The 18,844-nt window shown below is 43.4% G+C and overlaps 2 protein-coding genes across 2 annotated transcripts in view; one reads left to right on the forward strand and one right to left on the reverse strand.

Annotated features, from left to right (window-relative positions):
• Nucleotides 1–18,844, reverse strand: part of tarbp1 (TAR (HIV-1) RNA binding protein 1) — a 43,015-nt gene that overhangs the window by 4,653 nt on the left and 19,518 nt on the right. Inside the window, exons 21-30 of the mRNA XM_046335942.1 lie at nt 12,595–12,715; nt 12,126–12,236; nt 11,907–12,056; nt 11,408–11,494; nt 10,448–10,656; nt 9,677–9,758; nt 9,308–9,479; nt 8,836–9,021; nt 726–850; nt 185–321 (exon numbers count right to left, since the gene is read on the reverse strand). Of these exons, the coding sequence (XP_046191898.1) occupies nt 185–321; nt 726–850; nt 8,836–9,021; nt 9,308–9,479; nt 9,677–9,758; nt 10,448–10,656; nt 11,408–11,494; nt 11,907–12,056; nt 12,126–12,236; nt 12,595–12,715 (1,380 nt within the window). The remainder of the gene's footprint in view (nt 1–184; nt 322–725; nt 851–8,835; nt 9,022–9,307; nt 9,480–9,676; nt 9,759–10,447; nt 10,657–11,407; nt 11,495–11,906; nt 12,057–12,125; nt 12,237–12,594; nt 12,716–18,844) is intronic.
• Nucleotides 2,822–5,357, forward strand: LOC124020689 (NACHT, LRR and PYD domains-containing protein 1 homolog). The gene has a single exon (XM_046335938.1). It carries the CDS (start codon nt 3,273–3,275, stop codon nt 4,818–4,820), a length of 1,548 nt encoding a protein of 515 aa, XP_046191894.1. The 5' UTR covers nt 2,822–3,272; the 3' UTR covers nt 4,821–5,357.

Raw genomic sequence — 18,844 nt, forward strand, 5'->3', positions numbered from 1 at the left:
CAGAAAATACTTCCAATATGACACAAAGTTATATAAAGTGACTGTTCTACTGGATGTCATAAGGTGAATGCACCAATTTGTAAGTCGCTCTGGATAAGAGCGTCTGCTAAATGACTTAAATGTAATGTAATATACAACTGGACAAGACAATGTGCTCTGCTGTCCTACAGGAGAGTGGTTTTACCCCAGCAGTAACAGAGTCTTCTCAGGGAACTTGTAGTCCTTTAGACTCTGACTATTGGCTGTCTGCTCCACTCCCACAATGCAGTAGCCCTCCTTCTTCTTCAGCTGCAAGAAGTCAGCTAGTTCTACGGGCTTCACCTGGTAGAGACACAAATATATGATGTTAACATAACCCTTTTTTAACTGGCTAAAAAGACAGCTGAACACAGTAGAGTGAATGAACATCTCAATATCCTAGAGTGTTCAGCTGTCCTCCTTCCTCTACATCTGCACTGAAAAAGGTGCATTTACCCTCCACTACAGCACTGGAGAATTTAGGTCAATGCTGTCCAAATCATTCCATGGAGGGCCAAGTGTCAGCTGGTTTTTGTTTTTTCCTGTCAATTAAAACCTAGACAAACAGGGGAGGGGAGTTCCTTACTAATTTGTGACCTTAATTTATCAATCAAGTACAAGTGAGGAGCGAAAACCTGCAGACACTCAACCCTCTGTGGAATGAGCTTGACACCTGTGGTTTAGGCTACTTAAGTGTTGTTACCTACCTCCAGTAGGGGGAGCCAAAGCTCCGAGGAGACACTCAGGGCCTGGAAGTGTTTATCACTGACGTGGCGAAGACTGTCCAACACCAGAGCACTGGCCCCAAAGATCTCACACGTCCTACACAGACCTTCACACACACACACAGACAGAGAGATCGAGAGAGACAAAGAGAGAGAGAGCGACAGAGAGAGAGGGAGACAGAGAGAGAGAGAGCGCGAAAGTGTTTATCACTGACTTGGCAAAGACTGTCCAACACATACTACACTGAACAAAATAATAGATGCAACTTGTAAAAGTGTTGGTCCCATGTTTCATGAGCTGAAATAAGATGCCAGACATTTTCCATACGCACAAATAGCTTATTTGTCTTAAATTTTGCGCACAAATTTGTTTACATCCCTGTTAGTGAACATTTCTCTTTTGTCAAGAAAATACATCCACCTGACAGGTGTGGCAAATCAAGAAGCTGGTTAAACAGCATGATCATTACATAAGTGCACCTTGTGCTGGGGACAATAAAAGGCCACTCTAAAATGTGCAGTTTTTCCACACAATGCCACAGATGTCTCAAGTTTTGAGAGAGCGTGCAATTGGTATACTGACTGCAGGAATGTCCAGCAGAACTGTTGCCAGATAATTTAAAGTGCATTTCCCTACCATAAGCCACCTCCAACATAATTTTGGAGAGTTTGGCAGTACATCCAACTGGCCTCACAACCGCAGACCACGTGTAACCAAGTCAAACCAGGACCTCCTATATTCGGCTTAATCACCTGCGGGATCGTCTGAGAATAGCCACCCGGACAGCTATGAAACTGTGGGTTTACACAACCAAATAATTGCTGCACAAACTGTCAGAAACCAGGGAAGCTCATCTGCATGCTCGTCATCCTCATCATGGTCTTGATCTGATTGCAGTTCGTGATCGAAGCCGTTTTTGGGGGTTTACTTTTCAGGTATTTGTGACCAACAGATGCATATCTATATTCCCAGCCATGTGAAATACACAGAATAGGGCCTAATTCATCTATTTCAATTGACTAATGTCCTTATACGAACTGTAATTCAGTACAATCTTTGAAATTGTTGCATGTTGCGTTAATATTTTAGTTCAGTGTTTAATGGTTGATATGGCCCCAAAGAGGTCACATGTCCTACACACACATGTATGTACACATTAACAAACAATTACACAACCACTATTTACATGTTTCAGATATTTGTATGCTACAGGTTTAAGGTGATATTTTCTTCAGACAGAGCATGGAACATTTTTTAAATTTGATTTAAAGGCCCAGTGCAGTCAAAATTCTGTTTTTCCTATGTTTTGTATCACCTGATAAAACTAACACTGTAAAAGTGTGAAAACATTTGCTGTTTGAAAATACAATCTACAAAGGACTTTCTAATCAGCAGGTTTTGCATTGGTCGAGCTTAAGCTTAATTAGTTAATAGACCAATAACAAACCTCTCTGCCAATAACAACTAGTTTTTAGTTTCCCCCTCCCCACTCCCAGTCCTATAACAATTATTGCTTGAGATTATTTTGTTGCTAAAAAGCTATTTTTGTCCATTTTAATGGAAAACTATTTTATAAGGTACTTACTTAATTGTTCCCCAGAAATGATTTGACTGATATAAAAATGGCTGCATTAAGCCTTTAAACTACTACACAGCCCGGCAGACAGACAAACATGCACACACAGAAATATAAATCAAACAAAAACACAATCATTTACACAATCATTATTTAAATGTTTCAATTATTCTGAATGCTACAGGTATAGAGCGATATTTTCTTTATGCAAAATAGCCCAGATCGGCACATAAAATACTGTAAGTCATATTTTGCAGGGTGGTTTAATGAAGCGTGTAATAAGGATGTGATTATTTAACCAGATACTCGTCAGCTTTTGGATTCTGTGGGATGCACAAGATGCAGCCTTAGGAACTCACACACACTGTGATAGCCACCCTGTATAAAATATAATATTGTTGAAAATCCACCTTAAAAATATCCACCTTTACTCAAAGACCATGTGACTGCATTAAAGCCAATCACAGTCCACAGATCACACCCATTTTAAGACTGAAAGTAACTCTTACAGCGGGAAAGGCTACTTCACAGCAGTTCTCCCGTGTCTTTCTTTTGTTGATTTGGACATTCATTGATTGTCTGTTAGGAGTGGAACTAACTGAGACTGGGAGAGGAACGCAAATTGGCCAAAGGTGACGTTTGGACAATAAAAAGGGAAACTGGCTAGACATTTCCTGTAGTAAATGGATTACATCTGACAACACATACCAGAGGATTTTTTTTTCTTCCACGTTTTGAGGCTATACCGTGTTTGTTTACAATTACGATGTTAACAAATGTTGCCATAAAGCAAGATTATATTCTGGGTTCTGATGGGGTACGACAGTTGAACTAAGCTCATTAGTTATTTTTCAATTATATTCTTCTAGAATCAATGGCTTAGCAAGAACATTACTGCTTTATAAATCCAAAAGTGGATGTAGCCACTGCAGATTGCGCCTTTGGAGTGAAAATGGCCACATCAAAAGATCAAGATGTTGATAACTGTGAAACTAGCACTCCTGAACAGTCAAATCCTCTGCTACCCCAGTTGTCACAACTTGATGAGCTCTCAAACGTAATTGAAAGGGCAGAACCTAGTGAACAGGAATTGAAGACTTTAGTTTCACTTCTTCTGTCTCTTGGTGATAATATCGAACGCGATTTAAAACAACATAACTTAATGATAGATAGGCTTAAAGTCATACATACAAACATCATGGACAAACTCAGTCCTGGTGAAAAGGATGGTAGTAGTTTCATCACTGGAACAATAAGACAGTTCTACAAAAAGGCACTGGATTCAGTAGGAACAATCATCACTAAACTGGCCAAAGAGATTGGAGTCAACTATTCAGGGTCAAATATGTGTCTCCAAAAAGAGTTTGGCCTTAAAACCGATTGTCCAAAGGAATGTTTGAATTGCAACCATATAAAGAGCTCAATGTCCTGGATTCAGGTTGAACCCTCTGTGTCTACAGAGGATGAGACCACCGTCTACACACTCGACTCTTCTGCAGCAGGGCATTACGAGTGCATCTTATCAGGGCTGCAGTGGGTATGTGAGAGCAAAGTCAGTCTGCGATACCAGTTCAGCTCCTGGGAGCCTCACAGGGCCACTCTGAACAACATGCGCTTTGAAGAAGGAGGTCCATTACTGGACATCACAATGATTTCTGGCAAACTAGAGGAAATTAGTCTGCCACACTTTGTCTGTATAGATCCAGACTACCCACAATCCTCCTTGAGAGAAGACATGAAGGTTCTACATGTGAAAGACAACAGAGTGCTTGTGGAAGAAGTGGATGAGGTGACGGGGTTCCACGCCAAACTGCTTCATCCCTCCTTCTCTGGCAGGGGTTTGGTACTGAGACGTGGGTTGCATTGGAGAGTGCACTGTGACCTTCTGATCTTTAGGTCCACCAGAGCACTCCTCACCTTACACACATATCTGATCCGATGTGATCCTTCTCTAGCACGGGAGGTGGAGGCACAGGAGAAGTCCTATGGATTCTTAAGACTTCCAAAGCCAAAGCCGGAGAAGTCCCTCCGGAAGGGGAGTCGCTTCACCCTCAAGACCTCGTGTCAATCCTCGATTACGCCAGAAAAGATCAAGCTAAGAAGCACCAGGCCAAACTACTTTGAAGTGTACATAAAGGACCCTGCGATGGACTTTGAGATGGAGTTGATAAGTGAGAAGGGAGAATCTGCATGGAAAGCTGAAATACGAACAGAGGAATACAGAGATGATTCATCCACAAGAGACATTGAGTTTGTTGATGAATTCAGACCACAGATCATTCAAAGGGTCAATAATGTGTTTGCCATAGCAGATATTCTCTTCACGAAGGGCATGATCGGTGAAGAGATCAATGCAAATATCAGCGCTGCACCGACCCGCCAGGCCAAGATGAGAGTGATATACGAGGCACTGAATTCAGGTGGACCACACGTCAAAGCTGCATTCTTTACTGTACTCAAAGAAAAGGAACCCTTTCTAGTCAAAGACTTGGCTCAATAATACCTTATCGCTCAATCTCTAACACACCTCTACGAGACCATTATGCCTAGACACTTTATTGAGCATGTTCTCCTTCAGTCCAGCAGGACAGAGGCAAGAGGAGGAGTGATGAGGAGAACTATGAAAGAAGAGACTTTTCAGCTGTCAAGAATAGCAGTCCAAGGCCCAGTTCTCTGTGACAGAGGGCATGGGTAGGAAGGCCCCGCCAGCATTTATTAAAGACAATAAGTCAATAAGTCAATAAGACAAATTTGAAATGAACTGGGACTGGAATTCTTTCAAATAATAATGAAAGGATAAATATGTTACAAGGTTGAAAACATTGGGAAATATACAGTGGAAGATATTAAAGGGTGATTAAATAAATGCAGTAAAATGGTTAAGGATGTTATAATGATGGTTGTTTTTAAGGTACAGTACATCTGGAACATGTTTAAGAGTCTTGGAGGAGGTTGATAGTGACATGGTGTAATGATGAAATGTTTAAAATGTTGGACGTTTAAGATGTAATGGGAGTAATAAAATAGGTTGGAGTAAGATTAGAATCGAGTGGAATGAGAAAGGTTCATGTCTAGAAATGAATGTTTTAAAAGTGAATGATAATGTGGTATCCTAAGGGTGCTAGCTGGACTAGCTCCCCAGGTCAGAACAGCCGGGAGGAGGCAGGAAGACGTACGCGTGCGGTTGAGGCGGACATCCTGTCTAGGCAAGAGAAAAATGCCCTTCTGAGAAATGGCCGCATTACAGTAGGTGTTAACCACTGAATGCGTGCGTCATCGGGGCAGATCTATAACCACCGTGAGTTAGCAGAATACGAGGAGGCAGGATTTTTGGGAGTGGTACGACTCTTTGAGCTTGCTGGAAGAACCTGTTCAGCTGGAGGAAGATTTAGCTTAAAATGCATCAATATTTATTCTTAGTGTTTAAGTAAAAATCTAGGGGGAACACTTAAGGTTACCTCATTGATAGGAGAGTAGTTAATACCTCATTGATAGGAGTGTAGTTAGACACCGACTGAAGGTTACCTCATTGATAGGAGTGTAGTTAAACACCGACTGAAGGTTACCTCATTGATAGGAGTGTAGTTAAACACCGACTGAAGGTTACCTCATTGATAGATAGAGTGTAGTTAAACACCGACTGAAGGTTACCTCATTGATAGGAGTGTAGTTAAACACCGACTGAAGGTTACCTCATTGATAGGAGTGTAGTTAATACCTCATTGATAGGAGTGTAGTTAAACACCGACTGAAGGTTACCTCATTGATAGGAGTGTAGTTAAACACCGACTGAAGGTTACCTCATTGATAGGAGTGTAGTTAATACCTAATTGATAGGAGTGTAGTTAAACACCGACTGAAGGTTACCTCATTGATAGGAGTGTAGTTACAGACTGAAGGTTACCTCATTGATAGAGTGTAGTTAGACACAGACTGAAGGTTACCTCATTGATAGGAGTGTAGTTAGACACAGACTGAAGGTTACCTCATTGATAGGAGTGTAGTTAGACACAGACTGAAGGTTACCTCATTGATAGGAGTGTAGTTAGACACAGACTGAAGGTTACCTCATTGACTGAAGGTTACCTCATTGATAGGAGTGTAGTTAGACACAGACTGAAGGTTACCTCATTGATAGGAGTGTAGTTAGACTGAAGGTTACCTCATTGATAGGAGTGTAGTTAACACAGACTGAAGGTTACCTCATTGATAGGAGTGTAGTTAGACACAGACTGAAGGTTACCTCATCATTGATAGGAGTGTAGTTAGACACAGACTGAAGGTTACCTCATTGATAGGAGTGTAGTTAGACACAGACTGAAGGTTACCTCATTGATAGGAGTGAGTTAGACACAGACTGAAGGTTACCTCATTGATAGTGTAGTTAGACACAGACTGAAGGTTACCTCATTGATAGGTTAGACACAGACTACCTCATTGATAGGAGTGTAGTTAGACACAGACTGAAGGTTACCTCATTGATAGGAGTGTAGTTAGACACAGACTGAAGGTTACCTCATTGATAGGAGTGTAGTTAGACACAGACTGAAGGTTACCTCATTGATAGGAGTGTAGTTAGACACAGACTGAAGGTTACCTCATTGATAGGAGTGTAGTTAGACACAGACTGAAGGTTACCTCATTGATAGGAGTGTAGTTAGACACAGACTGAAGGTTACCTCATTGATAGGAGTTAGACTGAAGGTTACCTCATTGATAGGAGTGTAGTTAGACACAGACTGAAGGTTACCTCATTGATAGGAGTGTAGTTAGACACAGACTGAAGGTTACCTCATTGATAGGAGTGTAGTTAGACACAGACTGAAGGTTACCTCATTGATAGGAGTGTAGTTAATACCTCATTGATAGGAGTGTAGTTAAACACCAACTGAAGGACTGATCATCCCGAGGGGGGAAGACAAACGGTTTAGAAATTGTAAGAAATGTTTTTTCTTGTTTTAAATACTGTGGTTCTCATAAAATTGTAAAAAGGGCAAACAATATATTACTGGCACCCTAATAATGGTTTAGTTAAGGGCGCTGGAGGCATCTATGAATCTAATCCAGGATTCATTTTCACTTATCGATTTGTGATATTTATTTGTGATTGATTGATTGATCTGAGATTTGTTTTATGTATTTTTCTAGAACTTTGAATAAACTTGCTTTATTGTTCTGAAACCCTGTGTTATCAAAGAGTCATGCAAATGCATGTCGTTTTACTCTAGGTTTCTGAAATTGACTTGATTAATCAAGGAACTCTAGCTAATTTTCTTGGCTAACTAGTCGATTGGGAACCCGAGACCCGAACTATAGGTATGGAGTGCATTGATAGGAGTCGTAAAATGGGTGTCTGGGCTAAACCAACCCAGAGGAGTGCGTCATAGTGTGCTGAAGTTGAAGCTCTGGCCTGGACGATCCTGAGAAGGCGCCAGGGGTTTATAAATTAGGTGTGAGGGAGCATAGGCACTCGTCTTCTAGGATAGCCCACTTTACTCTAAGGCCTTTACTGTTGAGGAACAGTGCCTAGCTGTATACTAGCTCAGTGGTAAAGCAGAGCGGCATCTATCAGATCTGTAGGGATTAATGAGGCAGAATAATTGACCTGCCATTGGGTAGGCAGGGGCGAGTTGAATTGTTAATCCTGCAGAGGTGGTATTCTAGCTTTGACACAGGGTTAGAAACCTAGAACATAAAACTGTGTTTGTATGGTCCTAAAATGGTTCTCATGTTAAACTTCAACTTTGGCCACGAAAATTCTCAATTTTCAAACAGAAATGGGGTATGCCTTTGGTGGTTCATCGATGACGATGATACATTAATCCCACTTGCCAGAAAAAGTAACTATTGACTCCTGAGTTTAAAAAAAATCTTAACTAGACACTGTAGCTAGCCAGTTTGCTAGCATCATTTAATAGCCTAATAGTAGTAGCTAGTAGCTAGGCCATCATTGAAAATAAGAATTTGTTCTTAACTGACTTGCCTAGTTAAATGAAGATTTAAAAAATATGTCTTCTCCTGTATAAACTCATTTAAATCAACATAAGGCTTACATAAACAGACAGCAGGCAGCGCAGCAATATGGCAGCCCAGTGGGGAACATGAGTCTGTTATGATGCAGTGCTAGTGCTCCTTAGACAAACTCTGATTAGGACTGATTAGTTCATGTAGTGCTGCCTGCTGCTGCCTGTTTGCATGGCAACGCTTAGCAACACCAAGTATATTGGGTAGCTAATGGAAAATAATACAATACAATATAGCTAGATATAAATGGCTGTGAGTTCATATGTGACCGATTGGATTCCTACCAGGGTCTCCTGAACACTACATGACTGTGTTAGCTCCTTGAGCTCAAGCCTGGGGAGCTAACACAAGTCTTCAGGTCTCAAGCAAGGTTACTCATCATGTGTACAGAGAGATCAGCAGATGAAGGTTAAAACATTCATCCTGTACCAAGTTGTTCAGCATTGACTGACCTGTATAAATAGAGGTTAAATCGAAAATAAATAACTAACCTCCCAGGTTGGTGGGCTTGTCTATGAGCGAGGCAACCACCAGGAGGGCACTGTGCAGCTTGCCCAGGCGTGCTGCTCTCTGCTGGGGCACCAGACCCACCTCTGGCTCCTGTTCATGGATCCCCAACCTCCAGGGGGTCATCTTCTTCTGGACCTCGGCCCAGCGCTCCTCACCATCCTGATCCCCTAACAAACAACAACACTGAGGCATCTACACCAGGGCTTTTAAACTGAAGTCCTGGAGGGCCAGAACACTTATAAAGTCAGGGACCTGGCCAATCAATTTCATTAATTGCTCATTTAACTACCAGGTAGAAAGGAGAACCAGCAGTACTTCAGACCAATAGTTGAATAGCTGTGATCTCCACTTTAACCAGAGTAGCTGTCTGTTGGGTACAGTCTCTGCTGCCATCTAGTGGTGATACCCTTTTCAGTTCAATACAACTTCCTTTATCCCCTCAGGGGAATGTACCTTTATCCTGCTGGATCCAGTCGCCAGGCTGAATCTGGCTCAGGTCAGGGACAGGGTTCCTCAACGGGAGAGATGCACTCTGGGAGAAGTCCACCAACTTCTCAAACTTCCAGGGCGGAATCCACTCGTCCTCAAACACCTCTGATAGGCTGGGGAATGTGTAGAATATGGTCTGGCAGGGAGAGACGGGAGGAAAAAGAACAGTTTACACACGTCGTCTCTCCTCAATCAACACTCAGTACATTCGTTTTTTAGAGACCCAACGCAATTAGGTCAAATTACAATGAATCAAGAGATTTTAAAAGATTCACATTCAAAAACATTTAATACTTCAAATTCACACAATCAATTAACAATACAGTGTCTTACTTCCACACTATAGTCTCTAACAGGATGAAAGACACCAAAGAAGAAGTGGTCCTGAATCCTGGTCCAGTTCTTACTGGCATTTCTGTACAGAGATATACAGTAGTTATAGGGGTCCAATAATGTATTTAACGAGGCAAGTTAGTTAAGAACAAATTCTTATTTACAATGGCGGCCTACCCTGGTCAAACCCAGACGACGCTGGGCCAATTGTGCACCGCCCTATGGGACTACCAATCACAGGCCGGATGTGATGCAGCCTGGATTCCAACCAGGTACTGCAGTGACCCCTCTTGCACTTAGATGCAGTGTCTTAGACCACTGCACCACTCGGGAGCCCAATTTACACAGTTTCCAATGGAGCTAAGATAACCAAGTGTGGTTCCTCCTTCACTAATAACAACAGGTAGCCTAATGGTTAGAGCGTTGGACTAGTAACCGAAAGGTTGCTAGATCGAATCAATGAGTTGACAAGGTAAAAATATGTGGTTCTGCCCCTGAACAGGCAGTTAACCCACTGTTCATAGGCTGTCATTTAAAATAACTGACTTGCCTAGTTAAATAAATAAAAACATAGAACACACCTTTACACAAAGCGACTTCCAGTAATATATGCCATTTAGCAGTCACTTTTATCCAAAGAGACTTACAGTCATGCGTGTATACATGTTATGAATAGTGTACAGATGTACAGTGACTGTATGAATTTTAGAATGTGATTCCTGCGGCAACCTTGGCAACATAATAATCCTAGTTGATATGTAACTCACTCACCCAGTACTCTGCATGGCCTCAGCCTGGTGCAGACAGGCCTTAACGACGGTGGCCAGCCCCCCGAGCCCATCCGCCCCCCCAGCCTCGGCCCTCGCCCCCTCCAGACCCCACACCCTCTTCAGGGCCAGCAGGGCGTACAGACGAACACTGAAGTTATGGCTGAAACACCACTGGAGAATAACATCCAGGGCCTTACGCCACTGTACTGCCTGGTGGGGGGGGGGGGATATGGAGAGAGAGGAGAGAAGGAAAGAGAGAGAGAGGAGATGGAGAGAGAGAGAGATGGAGAGAAGGGAGAGACAGAGAGAGAGAGAGAGATACAGAGAGAAGGAAAGAGAGAGAGACAGAGAGATACAGAGAGAAGGAGAGAGAGAGAGAGATACAGAGAGAGAGAGAGAGAGAGAGAGACAGAGAGAGAGAGAGAGAGAGAGAGAGAGAGAGAGAGAGAGAGAGAGAGACAGACAGAGAGAGAGGGAGAGACAGAGAGAGAGAGAGAGACAGAGAAGGAGAGACAGAGACAGAGAGAAAGAGAGAGACAGAGAGAGAGAGAGAGAGAGACAGAGAGAAGGGAGAGAGAGAGAGAGAGAGAGAAGGAGAGACAGAGAGAGACAGAGAGATACAGAGAGAGACAGAGAGATACGGAGAGAGACCGAGAGAGACCGAGAGAGACCGAGAGAGAGACAGAGAGAGACAGAGAGAGACAGAGAGAGACAGAGAGAGACAGAGAGAGACAGAGAGAGACGAGAGAGAGAGATACAGAGAGAAGGGAGAGAAGTGTGAACACTGAAGTTATGGCTGAAACACACTGAAACACAACTGGAGGATCGTGTCCAGGGCCTTAAGCCACTGTACTGCCTGGTGGGGAGGGACACAGAGGAGGAGGAGAGGGGCTCAGGAGAGGAGGAAGAGTCCCCTGTGCTTTGAAGGTTTTACTTTATGATGGTGACATGTGAATCTTACCTTCTCCTTGAGTTGAGGCATGATGATGTTGAGGTGGACCAATACAGACAGGAAGGTACAGACACTGGTCTTGGTCTTCTCTTGATCCTGTTCAGACACAAACCACATCAATTAGACACATTGGCTACAGATCAATATTGACTATTACATGTTCTTTAAGCCAGTGAAAATAGAATCCACTTTTCATTCAGTGACAATACAATAGATGCCAGTTGTGGTATTATGTGGCACAGTGGGTAAGAGCATGGCACCAGCAACACCAAGGTTGAGGGTTCAATTCCTGCAGTGGTCACATACACAGCCGAAAAGGGTAAGCACTCACCACCCTGAAGCAGGCCCAGAGTCGGTCTGTATTCAGGGTACTGGACTAAGATTACTCACCACCCTGAAGCAGGCCCAGAGTCAGTCTGTATTCAGGGTACTGGACTAAGATTACTCACCACACTGAAGCAGGCCCAGAGTCAGTCTGTATTCAGGGTACTGGACTAAGATTACTCACCACACTGAAGCAGGCCCAGAGTCGGTCTATGTGTTCAGGATACTGGACTAGGATTAGAACCATCTTCCACTCTATCAGGTACTTGACTGAGGCCTGGTTACTGACGAAACCTGCCTCAAACACACGACCCAGAACGGTACCTACAAACTCCTGGATGAACACAAACACAGGGTTAATAGAGGTTTCATTCAAGTGTCTGTTCGTATGTGTGTCTCTCACCCCTCTCAGTTTGGGCAGCAGCATCAGTAGTGTCTGCCACACCCTGTTCTTGACACGATGCTGCAGGGAGTTGCTATAGTAACGCTGTTTTGACTTCGATATGGCCTCATCCTGAAAGAGAAAAAGACTTAAAACTACACATGAACTAATAACTACTGTGTTGGAGCTCAGGGAGATGGACAGTGGTCTTTAATATATTACTGCAGTATGAACTGAATTAATGTGTGTGATGCTATGAACACACACACTGAATGAGTAGACATCATGGTCTATAAACAAACCAAATCTCCAGCTGTGTCAGTCTTTCCTTGATTCCTACGGTCCTCTCTGGTCACCTCCTCCTCAAAATGAATTGGAGGATAAGATCTCAGAGGAGGAACCTAGGATGTTCTCCTCTAATGTATTTTGAGAAGGAGGTAAGGAGAGAGGACGCGAGGAAAGACTAATTGAGGAAGAGCCGTGGTCTTACCTTTTTCAGCAAGCAGAGAACCAGTTCTTCCATCAGTCTCTCATGCAGCTGATTGGAGGGCTGGAGGCGGCTGAGGAACGCCACGACACACACACGTGGGAACTGGTCATCCCGGTTATCACTGCCAGAGAGAAAGAGAAAGCTCAGAGATAAATGTATCTCTGCAGAGAAATAGGGACTACATTCACTGTTGACTATAGTACAAAGAAGGTCCACTATTGTCAGTGATGTGGTCGACTCCATGTTTTTATAGCCTGAATACACTACAGTGAGGGGTCAGGTGATATGTTCCAATCCCACTACAGTGAGGGTCAGGTAATATGTTCCAATCCCACTACAGTGAGGGACAGGTAATATGTTCCAGTCCCACTACAGTGAGGGTCAGGTAATATGTTCCAGTCCCACTACAGTGAGGGTCAGGTAATATGTTCCAGTCCCACTACAGTGAGGGTCAGGTAATATGTTCCAGTCCCACTACAGTGAGGGTCAGGTAATATGTTCCAGTCCCACTACAGTGAGGGTCAGGTAATATGTTCCAGTCCCACTACAGTGAGGGTCAGGTAATATGTTCCAGTCCCACTACAGTGAGGGTCAGGTAATATGTTCCAGTCCCACTACAGTGAGGGTCAGGTAATATGTTCCAGTCCCACTACAGTGAGGGTCAGGTAATATGTTCCAGTCCCACTACAGTGAGGGTCAGGTGATATGTTCCAGTCCCACTACAGTGAGGGTCAGGTAATATGTTCCAGTCCCACTACAGTGAGGGTCAGGTAATATGTTCCAGTCCCACTACAGTGAGGGTCAGGTAATATGTTCCAGTCCCACTACAGTGAGGGTCAGGTAATATGTTCCAGTCCCACTACAGTGAGGGGTCAGGTAATATGTTCCAGTCCCACTACAGTGAGGGTCAGGTAATATGTTCCAGTCCCACTACAGTGAGGGTCAGGTAATATGTTCCAGTCCCACTACAGTGAGGGGTCAGGTATATGTTCCAGTCCCACTACAGTGAGGGGTCAGGTAATATGTTCCAGTCCCACTACAGTGAGGGGTCAGGTGATATGTTCCAGTCCCACTACAGTGAGGGGTCAGGTAATATGTTCCAGTCCCACTACAGTAATAAATAATACAATATATATATTTAACAGACACATCCCACTACAGTGAGGGTCAGGTAATATGTTCCAGTCCCACTATCCTGAGGGCAGAGATGAAATGTAGAGTAGAGAGTAGACTAAGTCCCACTACAGTGAGATGACAGAACAGTAGAGGATGACATGTTCCAGTCCCACTACAGTGAGGAACAGTAGCGTCACAGAACAGTAAGTATGTTCCAGAACAGTCCCACTACAGTGAGGGAACAGTTAGGTTATACAGTAGTTCCAGTCCCACTACAGTGAGGGTCAGGTAGACTGTTCAGAACAGTGATGACAGAACAGTAGACTGACAGAACAGTAGATGACAGAACAGTAGATGACAGAATAGTAGACCAGAACAGTAGACTGCAGAACAGTAGATGACAGAACAGTAGACTGCAGAACAGTAATATGTTCCAGTCCCACAGTACAGTGAACAGTAGAGGACAGCAGGTAATAGACTACAGAACAGTAGATCAGAACAGTAGACTGCAGAACAGTACAGTAGACTGCAGAACAGTAGACTGTGAGATGACAGTAGATAGAACAGTAGAGTAGTAGACAGAGAACAGTAGACTACAGAACAGTAGAGTAGACAGCAGAACAGTAGGTAGACTATGAACAGTCCAGAACAGTCCAGAACAGTAGAGTAGACTAGAACAGTAGAGAACAGTAGATGACAGAACAGTAGACTGCAGAACAGTTCAGAACAGTAGACCCACAGAACAGTAGAGTGAGACTACAGAACAGTAGAGTAGACTGCAGAACAGTAGATGACAGAACAGTAGATGACAGAACAGTAGACTGCAGAACAGTAGACTGCAGAACAGTAGACTGTAGACTGCAGAACAGTAGATGACAGAACAGTAGAGTAGACAGCAGAACAGTAGAGTAGACAGCAGAACAGTAGAGTAGACTACAGAACAGTAGAGTAGACAGCAGAACAGTAGAGTTACAGAACAGTAGACCAGTGGTGTAGACTACAGAACAGTAGACTACAGAACAGTAATAGACTACAGAACAGTAGACTACAGAACAGTAGACTACAGAACAGTAGACTACAGAACAGTAGACTGCAGAACAGTAGACTGCAGAACAGTAGACTGCAGAACAGTAGAGACTACAGAACAGTAGAGTAGACTACAGAACAGTAGAGTAGACTACAGAACAGTAGACTACAGAACAGTAGAGTAGACTACAGAACAGTAGAGTAGACAGAACAGAACAGTAGATGACAGAACAGTAGACTACAGAACAGTAGAGAACAGTAGACTACAGAACAGTAGACTAGACAGAACAGTAGACTAGACGGCAGAACAGTAGAGTAGACAGAACAGTAGAGTAGACGGCAGAACAGTAGAGTAGACGACAGAACAGTAGAGTAGACGACAGAACAGTAGAGTAGACTACAGAACAGTAGAGTAGACTACAGAACAGTAGAGTACAGAACAGTAGAGTAGACTACAGAACAGTAGACTACAGAACAGTAGAGTAGACTACAGAACAGTAGACTAGACAGAACAGTAGAGTAGACAGAACAGTAGAGTAGACAGAACAGTAGAGTAGACGACAGAACAGTAGAGTAGACGACAGAACAGTAGACTACAGAACAGTAGACTGACAGAACAGTAGAGTAGACGACAGAACAGTAGAGTAGACTACAGAACAGTAGAGTAGACGACAGAACAGTAGACGACAGAACAGTAGACTGCAGAACAGTAGATGACAGAACAGTAGACTGCAGAACAGTAGACTGCAGAACAGTAGACTGCAGAACAGTAGACTGCAGAACAGTAGACTGCAGAACAGTAGACTGCAGAACAGTAGACTGCAGAACAGTAGAGTAGACAGCAGAACAGTAGACTACAGAACAGTAGAGTAGACAGCAGAACAGTAGAGTAGACGACAGAACAGTAGAGTAGACAGCAGAACAGTAGAGTAGACTGCAGAACAGTAGAGTAGACAGAACAGTAGATGACAGAACAGTAGACTGCAGAACAGTAGACTGCAGAACAGTAGACTAGAACAGTAGATGACAGAACAGTAGAGTAGACAGCAGAACAGTAGAGTAGACAGCAGAACAGTAGAGTAGACTACAGAACAGTAGAGTAGACAGCAGAACAGTAGAGTAGACTACAGAACAGTAGACTACAGAACAGTGGTGTAAACTACAGAACAGTAGACTACAGAACAGTGGTGTAGACTACAGAACAGTAACTACAGAACAGTAGACTACAGAACAGTAGACTACAGAACAGTGGTAGACTGCAGAACAGTAGACTGCAGAACAGTAGACTGCAGAACAGAGTAGACTACAGAACAGTAGAGTAGACTACAGAACAGTAGAGTAGACTACAGAACAGTAGAGAACAGTAGAGTAGACGACAGAACAGTAGAGTAGACAGACAGAACAGTAGATGACAGAACAGTAGACTACAGAACAGTAGAGTAGACAGAACAGTAGACTAGACTACAGAACAGTAGACGGCAGAACAGTAGAGTAGACGGCAGAACAGTAGAGTAGAGTAGAGTAGACGGCAGAACAGTAGAGTAGACGACAGAACAGTAGAGTAGACAGAACAGTAGAGTAGACAGAACAGTAGAGTAGACGACAGAACAGTAGAGTAGACGACAGAACAGTAGAGTAGACGACAGAACAGTAGAGTAGACGACAGAACAGTAGAGTAGACGACAGAACAGTAGAGTAGACGACAGAACAGTAGAGTAGACGACAGAACAGTAGAGTAGACGACAGAACAGTAGACGACAGAACAGTAGACTGCAGAACAGTAGACTGAACAGAACAGTAGACTAGACAGAACAGTAGAGTGACAGAACAGTAGAGTAGACAGAACAGTAGACTACAGAACAGTAGAGTAGACACAGAACAGTAGAGTAGACACAGAACAGTAGAGTAGACAGAACAGTAGAGTAGACTACAGAACAGTAGAGTAGACGGCAGAACAGAGAACAGTAGAGTAGACTACAGAACAGTAGAGTAGACTGCAGAACAGTAGACGACAGAACAGTAGACTGACAGAACAGTAGACTACAGAACAGTAGACTAGACAGCAGAACAGTAGAGTAGACACAGAACAGTAGAGTAGACGACAGAACAGTAGACGACAGAACAGTAGACGACAGAACAGAACAGTAGAGTAGACACAGAACAGTAGAGTAGACTACAGAACAGTAGAGTAGACTAGAACAGTAGAACAGTAGACGACAGAACAGTAGACAGAACAGTAGAGTAGACTAAACAGTAGACGACAGAACAGTAGACTACAGAACAGTAGACTAGAAGAGTAGACTACAGAACAGTAGACTAGACGACAGAACAGTAGACTACAGAACAGTAGAGTAGACTGCAGAACAGTAGACGACAGAACAGTAGACAGAACAGTAGACTAGCAGAACAGTAGACGGCAGAACAGTAGAGTAGACGGCAGAACAGTAGAGTAGACTACAGAACAGTAGAGTAGACGACAGAACAGTAGACTACAGAACAGTAGAGTAGACTACAGAACAGTAGACTGCAGAACAGTAGACTGCAGAACAGTAGACTGCAGAACAGTAGACTGCAGAACAGTACAGAACAGTAGACTGACAGAACAGTAGACTAGAACAGAGACAGAACAGTAGAGTAGACAGCAGAACAGTAGACTAGACAGCAGAACAGTAGACTAGACAGCAGAACAGTAGAGTAGACGGCAGAACAGTAGAGTAGACGACAGAACAGTAGAGTAGACGACAGAACAGTAGAGTAGACGACAGAACAGTAGAGTAGACGGCAGAACAGTAGAGTAGACGGCAGAACAGTAGAGTAGACGACAGAACAGTAGAGTAGACGACAGAACAGTAGACGACAGAACAGTAGAGACAGAACAGTAGACGACAGAACAGTAGAGTAGACAGAACAGTAGAGTAGACGACAGAACAGTAGAGTAGACGACAGAACAGTAGAGTAGACGACAGAACAGTAGACGACAGAACAGTAGACGACAGAACAGTAGACGACAGTAGAGTAGACGACAGAAGAGTAGAGTAGACTACAGAACAGTAGAGTAGACTACAGAACAGTAGAGAACAGTAGACGACAGAACAGTAGAGTAGACGACAGAACAGTAGAGTAGACAGAACAGTAGACGACAGAACAGTAGACGACAGAACAGTAGACGACAGAACAGTAGAGTAGACGACAGAACAGTAGAGTAGACGACAGAACAGTAGAGTAGACTACAGAACAGTAGAGTAGACGACAGAACAGTAGAGTAGACTACAGAACAGTAGAGTAGACGACAGAACAGTAGAGTAGACGACAGAACAGTAGAGTAGACGACAGAACAGTAGAGTAGACGACAGAACAGTAGAGTAGACGACAGAACAGTAGAGTAGACGACAGAACAGTAGACAGAACAGTAGACGACAGAACAGTAGACTGCAGAACAGTAGATGACAGAACAGTAGACTGCAGAACAGTAGACTGCAGAACAGTAGACTGCAGAACAGTAGACTGCAGAACAGTAGACTGCAGAACAGTAGACTGCAGAACAGTAGAGTAGACAACAGAACAGTAGACTACAGAACAGTAGAGTAGACAGCAGAACAGTAGAGTAGACTACAGAACAGTAGAGTAGACAGCAGAACAGTAGAGTAGACTACAGAACAGTAGAGTAGACTGCAGAACAGTAGATGACAGAACAGTAGATGACAGAACAGTAGACTGCAGAACAGTAGACTGCAGAACAGTAGACTGCAGAACAGTAGATGACAGAACAGTAGAGTAGACAGCAGAACAGTAGAGTAGACAGCAGAACAGTAGAGTAGACTACAGAACAGTAGAGTAGACAGCAGAACAGTAGAGTAGACTACAGAACAGTAGACTACAGAACAGTGGTGTAAACTACAGAACAGTAGACTACAGAACAGTGGTGTAGACTACAGAACAGTAACTACAGAACAGTAGACTACAGAACAGTAGACTACAGAACAGTGGTGTAGACTGCAGAACAGTAGACTGCAGAACAGTAGACTGCAGAACAGTAGACTGCAGAACAGTAGAGTAGACTACAGAACAGTAGAGTAGACTACAGAACAGTAGAGTAGACTACAGAACA

The sequence above is a fragment of the Oncorhynchus gorbuscha genome, unplaced genomic scaffold (assembly GCF_021184085.1).
Source record: "Oncorhynchus gorbuscha isolate QuinsamMale2020 ecotype Even-year unplaced genomic scaffold, OgorEven_v1.0 Un_scaffold_877, whole genome shotgun sequence".
NCBI classification, from domain to species: Eukaryota; Metazoa; Chordata; class Actinopteri; order Salmoniformes; family Salmonidae; genus Oncorhynchus; species Oncorhynchus gorbuscha.

Coding starts and splice junctions, on each gene's coding strand:
- LOC124020689 (XM_046335938.1), top strand. CDS start 3,273: ATGGCCACATCAAAAGATCAAGATGTTGATAACTGTGAAACTAGCACT.